Source organism: Phocoena phocoena, chromosome 9 (genome assembly GCF_963924675.1).
Source record: "Phocoena phocoena chromosome 9, mPhoPho1.1, whole genome shotgun sequence".
Lineage (NCBI taxonomy): Eukaryota > Metazoa > Chordata > Mammalia > Artiodactyla > Phocoenidae > Phocoena > Phocoena phocoena.
The window spans coordinates 36,642,180-36,657,815 of NC_089227.1; the positions used below are offsets into that span (position 1 = coordinate 36,642,180).

Consider the following 15,636-nt stretch of genomic DNA (forward strand, 5'->3'; position numbering starts at 1 on the left):
ATTTCCTTTGTTGCCTTCATACTTTTATTCTTTATGTGTATTAATGATATTATAATAAACTAACATTCACCAAGTGATCCTTTAAAAATTATGCTGCAAGTAACAGTTGTTCCTCCCTGTTATTTTTTTTATTGAAGTATAGTTGATTTACAATGCTGTGTTAATTTCAGCTGTACAGCAAAGTGATGCAGTTATACATATATATACATTTTTTTTTAATATTCTTTAGGGGCCCTCTTCCCCAGGAAAGAGCACAAAGGAATGGAGTGGGAGTTTGGGGTTAGCAGATGCAAACTAGTATATATAGAATGGATAAGCAACAAGATCTTACTATATAGCACAGGGAACTATATTCAACATGCTGTGATAAACCATAATGGAAAAGAATATTAAAAAAGAACGTAAAATCTCACTCCCAGTTTTCTTTTATAGCGAATTTTTACATAATATTTAAGTAAATGACTTACGTTAAATTACTTTTGAAAAGTGAAATACTGTGTCAGAAAATGCTAACTATCCGTGTTTTTAACACCTAATTGTAGATGTGTGGTTATTTGCCTGTGGAGGGCAATGTGAGCTGCTCCAGGGCCATGACCATGTCGTATTCATCTGTGTCCCCCAAGGAGCTTTACCCACGCATCTAATACTATAGGATCATAACTAATTCATGTTCTGTTTACCAGGGAAATTACTGTTCATCCAAAGATAATAATATATAAATTGATTGGCTTTGTCATAGAATATATTTACTATCTATTTTACAATTTATCAATGTCAAACAGAAAAAAATATTTTGATTTTTAAGTAGAACAATCTGACAATAATACATAGCAACTTGAAATTTGAAAAAAAATTCAGTTCCTATTCATTCTAAATTTGGCAGCTTTAAAATAAGAAGATGGTGAAGTTATCATTTCTCTCTTTTGATACAGATTCTACCTACTAATCTCTGTCTCTCTCATAAAGAACTTTTCCTAATGCTTCCTTCAGATTAACTTTTTCTTAAATCTTGACTTCTAGAGATCCCTCAGAGAATCTTAAGGCAATTAGGGGCTCTCTTCCCCAGAAAAGAGAACAAAGGCACATAAAATTTTACAGACAATTCAGGGATTTTTGAGACTCCAGGATCTCAATCATAGACCTTCTAGAAGCTCACTGGACCCAAGTTAAGACCCTACCCTATATGGTTGCTTCAATTTTTCCTCTGCAACTTTCACTCTGACAGAGTCTGCCCTCCCCACGTTGGACTTTGTGTTCCAGAGTCAGCTGTCTTTATCCCCTACTGAAATCTACCCTTTCTTTGTTTCAGTCTTTATGGTACAAGATGACACCCATAAGGTAAAAGATGGCATGCTGAAATGTTTCACAGTATTAATGAGTTATAGGAACTTAAACTGCTATCCTTATCAGCACCATGGTTATTGTTTAACAGGGTTTCTCAATACAAAATAATTTAAAAGTGGGTCCCTTGCAGATTAGGAAAGAAAATAATTTAAATAGGACCAAACTAACCATTTTCAATCCAGGAGAGGGATGTACTGCTGGCTAGATAAAGATACTAAAATGAGAGGAATGAATTTTAAATAGGGCAGGGTTGTAAATTTAAGGGCAAAAGGCTGAGTAAATGATGGAAGGATAAAAAAGATAAGCAACTGTAGAGGAACTGAAGAACAAGAACCTCCATATTCTGTTTTTCCTCAGTTCTAATTTAAGCAGTATTTGTTCATGCCTAATCTTACTGTCTTGGCAGAGTTAAAATGTCATTTTAACCTATCAGATCAAGAAGAATCAAAGGGCAAAGAATATTTATGCATGACAAACATCACCTTTCCATTGCACTTAGCAGTTGCAAGGCCTTTAATCAATATCATCTTATTTGAGTTTTACTGCAGTTCCGTGAGCACTAGAATACCAACAGAAGTAGGCTTTGGGTGCCCTGGTCCAGTGCTCTTTCAACTTCATTGTACTGCTCCCAGGATGCCAGGAATGTGGCTTTTCATCAAGTGGACATCTACTGAGTTGACTGTATTTTTACAATAATTTACAAATAAAATGTGAAAGTTCTAGGTGGTTGTACCATGTCAATTCACACAAGCAGAGCAATCTGACAGCATAGGTTTGGTCTCTTAACAAATGTCTTAATGACAGCCTGAGGTAACCTACCAAATTCTGACAATTATTTTTTACCATCCAGCTGCTTCGGAGGGATTCTTGAGAAGATATGATGTTACACTCAGCTTTGGTCGTCTGTCTCTTACTCATCACGGTTTCTTCTAACCTTGCCATGGCAATCAAAAAGGGAAAAAGACCTCCTCAGACACTCTCAAGAGGTACTGGAATCTCATTTTATTTTCTGAACTCAGTCATTTGGATTGTTTTAAAATTCATCATCTCTTGCCTGTAGTCTAGTTATAAAGCCAACTCAATTAACTGAAATTTTTTGTTGTGTATCACTTTAAAATAGAAGAAAAAAAACAACAACAGAGAGGATCAGTTAATTTTAAAGAGTGAGCCACATGAAATGAAAAACCACAATTTGCTGCATCTTCTATAGAAATAGTGGAGAACTGGTTTCATTGCCTATAACTTTGGTAACCAGAGTCCCGCAAAATGCTATTGATTGATACGTTATATTGACATCCTAAATGCAATCAGGATTCCCTCAAAATCTGTTCCAGTGCCCTGTCCTCTCTTTATTCAGGCAAGAAAATAATTTGGAATGATTTTACACTGGGGTCCCCAGAAAATTATACTTTATCTCCATCCTCCAAGAATTTTGGTTAACCAAGTGTTGGCTATGCTGACTCCAGAAAACAGCTGCAGTATTTTTAGAGGACATAATCTAGATTTGTCATTGGCTACATTGAAAACATTTCTATTTTGTACCAACTGTTTTACTTTGGCCTGAGAAACAATTATATCTTCACCTGCAAAGAAATAATTCATAAAGAAAATTCTCAGAATTGATTCCTACATTTCCAGCTACCAGAAATGGAAAGAAAATCATTTGTCTCCAAATAGCTAATTCTAAATTAGTAACACAAACCAAAAAACACTTGACTGGTACTTGGAATGGTAATGTGACTGGAGCAAACAAATGGAGATCAACTATAGCATAATTTCAAATTTTAAAATACTGACTTTCTTTCCAAGTTAATTCATTCCTTAACAGATGTATTGGGTACCAGCCAATTGCCTGTCAGTGTTCAGCCAAGATAATTAATTCTACTTCAGTTTAAAATCACAGAAACTATAAGTCTAAAAAAATTGGTTTTTGCAAAATAAATAAAAGAGGGAAATATTTTCCTAAGTGTAATTTATCATGTACCTCCATATATACATACAACAGTTATAAAACAATGAACTCAGTAGCCTTAAAGTGCCAAAGATCAAACTCACTGCCCTTAAAGACCCTCGAGGGCTGAGTTAAGCAGCATGCTGTAACTATAATTAAGGTACCAATATTCTGTGTATTCACTTCCAAATGTCCATTAAAACTGGTGAATTTTATGAAAAATATACTCAATACATACAATAAATTTTAAACAACGTAATGAGTCTGTTATTTCAGTTAAACTATGTCAATAGGGTAGATGACTGATAGCAGCTGGGAACTCCATTATTCAGAAATGATTTGCATTTGGTTAAGCCTTTATCTTCTACTGGCACATAGAAAACAACTGAGAATGAGGATTTAAGGTAGGGGTGAAAGGGAAATTTGACTACAGCGTACCAAGTAGCATATGGAGCCTCTTAGAGTGCAGAGCAGCCCCACTTAAACAGACACAGTGTTAGGGAGAAAAGGGAGTATTAATTAGAAAAAAGTAAGAAATGGTTCAATAAAAAAGTGAACCCCAAATCTTAACTTCCTTTTAAACCAAAACTGCTCAGCGTCCAGCACCTGGTCCAGTGCCTGGCATACAGTAAGTACTCAATAAATACATACTGGAGAATGAATAAAATCTCAGAAGATAAGTAAGCATAGCCAGTAATGGATTAGGAATTAGGAATCATGATAATGAACAGAGAACAATGAGACTGTATTGTCTTACCTGCATACACCCAGTGCTAAGTGGAGCAAGGCATATAGCAGATGTTCCTTCAATATTTGTGGAACTAAGTTAAACAGTAGCAGAGAACAGTAATTCTTCCCACTGCTGACATTCTGGCATTGAATTATATTTGCAACAGAATAGGGAAATTAAGTAGGAACACAGTCTCACTGGCTGTTACCAAAATAACTTTTATCTAATGCAAAACGTGGCATAAGCTTACTACATGTGTTTGAGCAAAGTTGTAAAGAAAGTCTCTCAGGGTTATTACAGATAGGAAGTATTCCTGCTAAGGTTGGGGTACTAAGCTAATGTAAGATGTCTTCCAATGTTAGGATTCTAAGGTCAGGCAAAAACAAACCAACAACACTTCTGGTAAGAGTGTAAAATAATGCACTCACTTGGAAAAACTGTCAGAAAGTTAAAGTTATAGTTACCATTTGATCCAGCAATTCCACTTCTAAGGATTATACCCAAGAAAAATGAAAACATATCTTCACACTGAAGTTTGCACTCAAATGTTCATAGCAGTATTATTCATAAAATCCAAAAACTAGAAACAACCTAAATGTCCATCAACTGATAAATGGATAAACAAAATGCGGTATATCCATAAAATGGAATAATATTTAGCCCAAGAATGAAGTCCTAATACATGCCGCAACATGGATGAACCTTAAAAACATTGTATTAAGTGAAAGCATCCAGTCATAAGATACATCGCATCTTATATGATTCCACTAATATGAAATGTCTGGAATAAGATAATCTATAGAGACAAAGTAGATTAGCCATTTCTTAGGGTTGTAGGAGATGAAAGAATTGCGTGGTGATAACTAAAGGGTACAGGGTTTCTTTCTGAAGTGATGAAAATCTTCCAAAATTGATTTTGGTGATGATTGCACACTATGTAAATATATTAAAAGAATGTATATACTTTCAATGGATGAACTGTATTGGAATATGAATTGTATTTGAATAAAGTTGTTATTAAAAAACAAAACCCAGCAGGCAGAAATCATGGGATCATATTTATCCTGCTTCATAATTCTGCTTCATAAGTCCTGGACATCTTTAAGCCATGGTCTCAAAACCAGGAACTCCAGTCTGACAACATATGAAACTTATGAAAAAATCTGGGTCCAAAATAGCCTGAAACTATTTCTATTTTCAAATTAATTCAACCTTTTTCATCCATAGACTGAGACATTTCCTGAAAATACTTTGAAATATTTCTGGATGTTTTGTGCATTCTTCTCTTCAATGGTCTTATTCTTCAATCTCTAATACACATTCCCAACTACTCACATCATTTCTTTAAAGGCTAGATACCACTTCCCTAGTGGCGCAGTGGTTAAGAATCCGCCTGCCAATGCAGGAGACACGGGTTCGATCCCTGGTCCGGGAGGATCCCACATGCTGCAGAGCAACTAAGCCCGTGAGCCACAACTACTGAGCCTGTGCGCCTCAACTACTGAAGCCCGTGTGCCTGGAGCCTGTGCTCCGCAACAGGACAGGCCACCATAAGGAGAACCCTGGACACCGCAACGAAGAGTAGCCCCCACTCGCCACAACTACAGAAAACCCATGTGCAGCAACGAAGACCCGATGCAACCTAAATAAATAAATAAATAAATAAATAAAATTGATTCTTTAAAAAAAAAGCTAGTGGGTTCTCTCTCTACTCGTTGTGTTCTGTTTCCCTCTCCTCCACTCTTTTGGATGCTTCCAAAACAAAGGTTTTATTGAGTCTCTCAACCATGAATTCCCATGCCAGAATTGTTTTCCCTGTTAAAACTCAAAGCAAAATTTGAAATTCCTTTTTTTCAATGATGTGTTATGACTTCGAAGGAGTCAACATCTCTTGACACTCAAGATTCAAGGACGCTGTTCAGTATAGCCCAAAGTATTCCCGATAGATTTACAAAGTATGCAAAGATTAACTGTTATTTCCTCCTGTACGTTCTGAAAGTGAGCGCTCTTGCATGGTCCAGAGATGTCCTTTCAGTCACCACTAATCATAATAGCATCTACTGAACACTTACTGGGTTCAAGGCCATGGGCCTTAAGATTTAAAACATAGACACAAAACCTCAGTAATAGCACCTGAAAGGACACAACCTCTTTGTATCTAGTTATAATTATGTATCCTCCATACCTTATGTCAGACAGCTGCTTGGTAGCTTAAATATCTGTAGATAGATACCTGCTTATCACACCCCCAATTCAGAACTCTTTGGTAGTCCTGAGTTAACACATTGATTTCTCTCTTCTGTTTAGGATGGGGAGATGACATCACTTGGATGCAGACTTATGAGGAAGGTCTCTTTCATATTCAAAAAAGGTAAAACACCTCTCAGTTAACTTTGACAGATGATACAGATACCTCCTCACAGGAGAGCCAAACACTAGCATGTTAGCTTTTCAGAGGATACAATAAGAATTTGCTCTGATATTGTATGCTGTTTGGACTAAGAGTTGCTATTAGAATTTTTTTTATAAACAACAGCTCTAGACACTTCTCTATTAATTTCTTAATTATCCAAGCAAGCTTTTTTATCTGAGGAATAATTGACTTAACATTATATTAGTTTCAGATATACAACTTAATGATTGGATATTTGTATATATGCAAAATGATTACCACAATAAGTCTAGTTAACATCCACGAAGCAAACTTTGAATATAAATTGTATAAACAAAACAGCATCACTCACTGGGCATTATACAAGCTTAAACAGGAACCTGACTTATAGCAGCACTTCTCAAGGCTGTCTGATCATCAGAAGAACTCAGAGAGCTTTTTTAAAAATCCATATTCAGGGTCAACTACTTACTGAGTATCCACTTCCATGTCCCAGGCACTCAGTGACCAAGAGTGACGTGATTTACTAAAGATCTACTAAATCTTTGGGGATGGAGGTGAGAAACTTGTACTTTTAAAAGCACCCCAAGAATTTATCAAATATCTAAAGAATGTTCAATTCAACTCTTTGAAGAAAAAGAAAAGATTCCAAATAAGAATTGGCTAAAACACTCTCAACACCAGACAAATATTACAAAAAAAAAAAAAAAGTCTACAGAATAATCTTATTTCCAAATAGAAATGTAAAAAACAAACAACATATTAGCAAAGAGCAGACAGCAGCACACTAAAGAATATACCCTGATAAAGTGAGACTCAGTCTGGGAAAGCCAAAAGATTCAAGATTAAGAAATCTATTAATTAAAATAATTTAATATTTTAAGGACACAAATCATACAAGTATCTCCTATCTCCACAAATGCTAAAAAAAAAAGCATTTAACACAATGCCAAATCCATATTTCAAGTTAAAAAACTTATCCATCCCAGCAAAAAAGTCAACATCATGCTTACTGAGGAAAAACAATTAAAGTATCCCACTGATGGATTCTTTAATCACCACAATTACTAACGTTGTTCTGGAGATACTAACCAATGCAATTAGATGAGAAAAACTTACAGAGGAGAGAGTGAAAGAATCCTCATTTGCAGCTGATGACTGTGTTTGTGAAAAACTTGAGAATCAGCCCAAAGAACTACGAAGATTCAGTTAAATTAGATGAGACTAAATTAATACCTAGAAATCGACAGCATTTATATATATATATATATATATATATAATCAAAATAGTTAAAGGCAGTTATAAAATACCTTATATAAAATAGCAATAAAAAAGATGAAATATCCCAGGATAAACTTGACAGAAAATGTACAAAATCTGTATGAACTAAATGTACTAGTGAGGAAAGAAATTACAAACCTATGTGAAGGGATATCATGTTTTTGGAGAGGAAGATTCAATATCGTAAAAATGTCAATCCTCTCTATAGCTAAAAAATTTGTTAAGACAATCACAATATATTAGTACAAGTTTTTAAGTGATTTTAAAATTGAAACGGAAACATAGACAGACTTAAATAGTTAGGAACATTCTGAGAAGAAATCAGTGGGGACTAGCCCTTAATCAATATGAAACATTTTAATAACACAGTATGTTACCGGTAAATGAATTGAATAGAATGGAGAGAACAGAAAACTGGATACTACAGAAATTGTTTACATGATTAAGTGGCATTTTGAATCAGGAGTAGGAGAGATAGAGTATGTAAAATAATTGTTAGAATTTGATAGCCATTTGTGAAAAATAAAAAAATTTGTATCTATACCTCACATTTTACATCAAAATAAACTATAAAGATTAATTATAAGGATGAAACCATTAAGGTACTAGAAGACACTATTACAAAACTGTTATTCCTTTAAATTCTTGGAGTAGGGTACAATTAGGGTGAGGCATGAGGGATGTCTAGGACGCAAAAACAAAGCACTTCATTTTTGTGCCCTAGATGCTACTCTTGCCTCACCTTAGTCCTCCTTTAGAGTTGAGTATGGCCAAAGGAAAAAAAAAAGAAGAAAAATCCTAAAATAAATGACTAATATTTTTGATTATGCAAATTTCTGCAAACCAGAAATTTATCATAAGCAAACGAAAAAGGCAAAAAATACAAAACTAACAGAAAACTATAGCTCATATTATAAGAGTGAATTTCTCCAATATACAAAGTACTCATATAAATTAATAGAAAAAGGTCAAGGCAATGACCTTGAAAAAATGAACATAAGATAGGAAAGATAGTACACAGAATAAAAAAATTAGTAACCTAAACATATGAGTAAGATTTTTTACAGCTTTATTGAGATATAATTTACATAAACATTGTGCAGATTTAAGGTGTAGAATGTGATGATTTGATGTATGTATATATTGCACAATGATGACCACAATAAGGTTAATTATCACCTCACATAGTTAACGTGTGTGTGTGTGTGTGTGTGTGTGTGTGTGTGTGTGTGTTGAGAATTTTTAAGATGTATTTTCTTATCAGCTTTCAAGTATACCATACAGTATTGTTAACTCTGGTCATCACTACATTCCCAGGACTCACTCATCTTATAACTGGAAGTGTGTACCCTTTGAGCACCTTTACCCATTTTCCCCACCTCCCAATCCCCAACCCCGGGAAACCACCAATCTACTCTCTGTTTCTATGAGTTTGGTTTTTACTTTTTTTTAAATTCCAGATTCTACATATAAGTGAGATCATATAGTATTTGTCTCTGACTTATTTTACTTAACATAATATGCTCAAGGTTCATTCACGTTGTCACAAATGTACTGAGAGTCACTTAGGTTGCTTCCATGTCCTGGCTATTGTAAATAATGCTGCAATGAACATGGGGATGCAGATATCCCTTTGAGATAGTGAAATAGTGATTTCATTTTCTTTGGGTATATACCCAGAAGTAGAATTGCTGGATCATATGGTGACTATTTTTTATAAGATAGTAAAACCACATTAACTTCCCTCTTTCACCTACTGGATAAAAGAATTAGAAGCTCAATAACCAGTTTTAGTGAGAGTAAATACTTAGTTCTCACATTATCAGAGAGAACATAAATTGGTACAGCTTCTAAGGAAAGTATATACAGTGCATCAAAATTATAAATGCACATACTCTGACGCAGAAACTCCACTTCTGGAAATTTATTTACAAATATACCCACCCATGCGGAAAATTATATGTAAGTAACATCATGTTCACCAAAGCATCTTTTTAAATGTCTGAAAACAATCTAAACATAAAAGATTGAAAAGAATTTAAATATCTGTTTTGAGGAGACTAATAAAGTAAAGATGATCCATATAATGGAATATTATACAAAAGCAAAAGGGAATAACATCCAAGATATACGATTATGCTAAAAAAGCCAAATGCAGATACATGTGTATAGCGTGCTAGTATTTGTATTTTTAAAAAAGAAAGAATATATATACATATGGACATGCATATGAACATGCACAATTCATAATCATATACATTTACATAAGTATATACACAAGCATATGCATATGCACATGTGTATTTTGTTGTATGACCTGAAGAACCCTGGAAGCAAACTTAGAAAATGGTAACACTGCTTACTTCTTGAAGGCAGGATGAGGGAAAGGATTTTTACTTTTTTAACTTTTGAATTTTAAACCATCTGAATTTATAACTTATTTTCAATGAAAAACATGTAGAATTTTAAAAGATAATTCACCAAATGATGCTGATAAGCAGCTAGGCTTGGAAGGCTCTGGTTTTAGAGCATCTCAGAAGTACAGCTCCCCAAAATTTTTACTCTTTCTCTCACTCAAGTTTCTCATAATCTGATGTGCTAGTTCATAAGATTTTTTTTCCCCAATTTAAAATGCTTTATTTTTTTTATTCTTTTTAAAATTCTTTTCCTATTTAGGTTATTACAGAATATTGAGCCGAGTTCCCTGTGCTATACAGCAGGTCCTTGTTGGTTATCTATAGTAGTGTGTACATGTCAATCCCAAACTCCCAGTCTATCTCTCCCCCTACCCTTCACCCCTGGTAACCGTAAGACTAGGGACCACCTGTTTTATTGATAATTTGGTCTGTGAACTAAGGATGATTTTTACATTAAAAGAATGTTTTTAATCAAAAGAAGAATAATATCTTGTGAAACATAGAAGTTACTTGAAATTCAAATTCCAGTGTTATAAATTAAGTTTTACTATAACACGGCCACTCTCACCTTGTTGCATATTGTCCACGGCTGCTTTCGTGCAATAACAGCAGAGGTGAGCGGTTGTGAACAAGACCACATGGGCTGCAAAACCTCAAATACTTACCATCTGCCTCTTTGCTTTAAAAGTTTCTGAGCCCTTTTTCAGGTGTTCCTAATTCAGTGTCTGCCAGAAACAGAAGCTTTTCCTAAAACGGATTACTGTCTTGGTTTGACTGTCTGAACAACCCATTCAAAGCTGAACTATTAAGACTGAGTATTCTGTGGTCTTGATACATTTTTCCTTGGACTCCAGTGGGCCAGAAATCTGATGGAGAAATTAGTTTTCCAAGAGTTACATCAATGTGTTTCCTTACACAGAGCTATCCTTATTTCCAGCTGTTTTGCTGGGAAGAAAGGGTGGCAGTTCAGGAAATCAGAATGACTCATGCCCCTGAATTGTTCTGCATCACAGGACACCTCTATCTACCTAAGTGCAATCAGAGAAAAAGTTATCTAGTAAAAGAATTACTACTTGGTGCTTAGGAGGTCTAAGTTCTGTATGTGTCTCTAAAGAAATGTCAATGAATATTCTTAGGCTCAGTTTTCTACTAATTAAAAAGAGGTAATAATATTTCATTCATTGGATATCCAATCTGCTCTTTCACCAGTAAATGTGAAGTTGTTGGCAAATGTTAGCTTTCTATGTTATAAATTTTAAGAGATAAGTTGTAGGATTTATTCTTACCTAAAATTAACTTACATTCTAAGTTTGAGGATTAAATGAAATTATTTGCACTTCAAAGTGTGTTACTTAACACTTTTGAGACTAAAGTTTGAAAAAACAGGATTATTCAGTAACAAGTATTTCACATGATTACGTCTGTTGTTTTTAAAAAGATTTATGCTTGATACATATACACTCGTCTATCTCTTTTTGTACCTAGCATCCTTGCAAAGTTAAAGAAACATTTTTAAAAACATCTTATATACCCGAATCATAATTATTTTGTCCTTCACTGTAGTTAACATTCTAATTTTTCTCATATTCTAAACAGCAGGGTAGTCAGTGAGCTACCACCAAAACTTTTCTTCAGAGAGTTAAAATCAAAATGACACTGAAAAATATATAGGAAGGGAACTCTCCCTGAGACTGTTGGTAATTGTAAGTTGTGACAAGAATAAAAGGTTGTGAAAATGGTCAAATATTAATAGACTTTTTGAAAAACAAACAAAAAACCTAAGTAAAAACTTCGACAATTCCAAAATTTTATACCAGATGTCCATTGGAAATGAATACTACCTTGCTCATAATATCTTTTCATCTATGGAGACAGAATTGACTTTTATTTTTCTAACTGTACTACAGTATACATAAGAACGACCTGGTAAGCTTGTTAAGCTAAGGATTCCTGGACCTCACCCCCACAGATGCTGACCGAGTGGGCCCAAGAGGGAGCCTGAGAATTTACATTTCTAATGAGCTACATTTCTGGTGACGCTGATGCTTCAGTGCTGAGGCCATGTTATGACTAAGAGGACTACAGACTACAGCGCTGTGATTTGTCAGGCTGAGATGTTTACTTTATGTCTCATAGAAAGTATGAGAATCTTAAATCTAATTTCACTGTACATTTTAACTCAAATTAATCACTTGGCTCAATTCCACACTCTCTCTGTTTAGTAACAAGCCACTGATGGTTATTCATCACTTGGAGGACTGTCAATACTGCCAAGGTAATTTTTGCTCCTGAGATCTTATTGTATCTCCAATATGAAGTAGGAAAGTGACCTGGTTACAAATTGTTAAGGCACTCAGGAAACTCTATTCCAAAAAAAAAAAAAAAAAGGACAACTGCTAGAGTACCACCATTTTACTAAGGTGCTTAAAGACTACAATGATTGTTAGTAATCTATTGAATATATTCATATTACATGTCCTTTAGAATTTTATATCCTTCTTCCTCCCCTGTCCCCCCCCCCAAAAAGGTAGGAAAAATGGCTGAAAGAAGATGCTGTTTTAACCAATGAGTCAATGAATTACATGACATTGTAAAACTGGTGATTTCATCAATGTGATTCTCTCTTGATGTCTTCTTGGATAGACTCTGTCCCTCATTGATTTCCAGTTAGAGATGAAGTGGCAATGGGCCAATGAACTATTTACATCCAAGTTACAGACGCAAACAAATGCAAAATACTAGCTTAATTTTGCTACATTATATTGAAGGCGTCTTGATCCTTGAAACTAATTGACATTATGTTTTCTCCCACAGCACTAAAAAAAGTGTTTGCCCAAAATAAAGAAATACAAGAAATGGCTCAGAATAATTTCATCATGCTGAATCTCATGGTACCTGACCTCTACAATGTTTTCTTAATATCTCAATTCAGTGGAAAAGCTGAATCTCTTTTTTTGTCTTTGTTTGAAGACAAAAAGAGCTATAAAGTATTAGTGGATATAGAATGTTATATAGAATTGTAAGAGGCCAAAATATATAACTTACTGAAAGGCTTGTTTACATAAAATATTTTTAAATCAACTGTTAAAAACAATCCAATCCAACAACATTCTTTTTTTTCATCTTTTTCCTAGCATGAAACCACTGATAAGAATTTATCACCTGATGGACAATACGTGCCTAGAATCATGTTTGTGGGTAATTGTACAATCTCTTTCCATCAGATTTAGAAAATCAGTAGCCTTCTTGCTTTTATTTACTTTTAAATGCTAGTTCAAATACTATTCCTTTTAAAGGGAAGTCATTAGTAACCCAGTCAATAACAGTTCTTGTTAGGTCAACAATCAAACTCATTATATCTATAACTTGTAACTTATAAATATTAAATTTTAATGTTTTAAATTAACTGATGCTATGAAATCAATATCCCAATGTAGTTTCAGTATTGTTCTCTAAACTATTATATGTTGACAGAGACCTGTGACACACTAAAATGAGAATTCAGATTAACTCACAATGAATTCACATGTATGAAAACTGATTTGCTTATAAATTTGCTTAACGTTTGTTTTAGAGTAAGAGGCAAGAATGATTTTCAGAATATTTTAAATAATATGTAAGGTACTTATTTTTTCTTGGCAGATCCTTCTTTAACAGTCAGAGCTGATATAACTGGAAGATACTCAAACAGATTATATACATATGAACCTCAGGATTTACCACTATGTAAGTATTCACAAATTATCTTAAACAGTGATACTAGCAACACTTAACTGTTAGAAGGGTCAATGATACCCTACATGGGTGCTTCCCCACAAACAGTGCTACCCACACATCACAGTCCCTGGGGCTGGTAGTGGAGATAGTGGTTAATATGCAAACTCTTAGCTCCCATCAAAATCAGAATTTCTGGGGCACCTCAGAATCTCTTTCTTCAACAGGGATCTCTAATAGTTCTTATGATCACTAAATGTTAACACCACCAAAAAGAATAGAGTACACATGAAAATTAAACCTTAAGAAAGCCAGTCCATTCTTCTGGTATGAAAGATTATATGTGATTTCCTCAAAGTGATCATAATTAAATCTTTTCTCTTCCTTTAATGCCTATAAGCAAGGAAGTACAGTCTGACTTGGGACTTTCATTTCTGCAACATTCACTATCAACTATGTTCAATAAGACAGCTATGCCCGTCATATCCAGCAATACTGCTACAAAATAATCAGTTAACAAAATAGATACTCCCTCAAAATCCCTTTGATAAAATTTTTTAACATTAAGTTAATTAACCAGCTCTGAATGGTCTAATCCTTAAATTTACATGTACACTTTTAGCATAATATTCTTTAAGGTTGCAGATAAATCCCCAAATCTTTATAGCTGTTAATTTTAATGGGCCAATTTTAGATTCAGGGGTTAATTTAAAAATTTGGTACTCTCATTTACTAATAGAATAATGTATATTTACTTCTATTACAGTGATAGAAAACATGAAGAAAGCATTAAAACTTATTCAATCCGAGTTATAATGTATTACCTCTAAGAGGTCAAATGTCACGAAGAAAAACTTCTGGCTAATTGACTAATACTAATGGGCGGGTAAATGAATTTTGTAACATTATCATTTAGACTTTTAATGTGTTTGAGTATTCTTAGGAAGGTAAAATGATATTTCAATAAATATCAAAACCAGAGCATGACAATATTGTGGTTTGATTTCTGCCTGCATCAGTAGCAAAGAAAGCTTGCTGATAGTTATAGTGGAGACAGAAAGACCTAAATAAGAGGTGTCTACACTGCTTGTTTCTATTTCCTCATCTATCATCCATTCCACCAAGTAAGCTAATCTTAATTCTGATCCCTCTATTATATCGAACCTGCAAGTTTAGGTCATAAATGATCTGCATGTTGCCAAAGCAAAGGGATGCACCTCTAGCCACTTATTATTTAACTTTTAGCAGCATAACTTTTAGAGTTAACCATTTATTTCTTTTTTTTTTTACTTTAAAACAGACGCTTAAAAAGTAATTACAATAAATTTAAAATATATTTTAAAACTTTAAATATGTTTTGCTTAATTACTGGGTGGATATTTAACACTTTTAATCATTTTAAGAAGAATGTAACTGCTTCCAGAATATTAAAGAATACCTCCAGTTAACTAGCAGAAGAGGAATCTATCCATTCTGAAATTATTAAACATTCAACCACCAACTCAATTCTTCAGAGGAAGCTTTTGTAGGATCACATCCATGTCTTCTATTCCTTTAAATAACACACACACAAAAATCCTAATTTTTTATGAACAAAATTTCCCTAATCATTTGGAGTAATTCTAATTACTAATGGAAACCCCATAATCAGCTGGGAATAATTCTCAGAAACGAGAGACTATTTCAGATGGGAAAGTTTTTCCTAATCCATAGGATTTGATTACATTTAAATAACTTGAAGTTTTGAAATATAAAGGTACACTTTTATATGAGATAGATATACAACATCTATGATACTGATGTCTG

At 34.0% G+C, this 15,636-nt stretch overlaps 1 protein-coding gene across 1 annotated transcript; it reads left to right on the top strand.

Moving 5' to 3' along the window:
- Positions 1-2,221: 2,221 nt before the first annotated feature.
- AGR3 (anterior gradient 3, protein disulphide isomerase family member) lies at positions 2,222-14,646 on the top strand. Its single transcript, XM_065884248.1, has 7 exons — positions 2,222-2,330; positions 6,333-6,396; positions 12,339-12,391; positions 12,931-13,007; positions 13,251-13,314; positions 13,759-13,842; positions 14,597-14,646. Exons 1-7 carry the CDS (start codon positions 2,222-2,224, stop codon positions 14,644-14,646), a joined length of 501 nt encoding a protein of 166 aa, XP_065740320.1.
- The last annotated feature ends 990 nt before the right edge of the window (positions 14,647-15,636 follow it).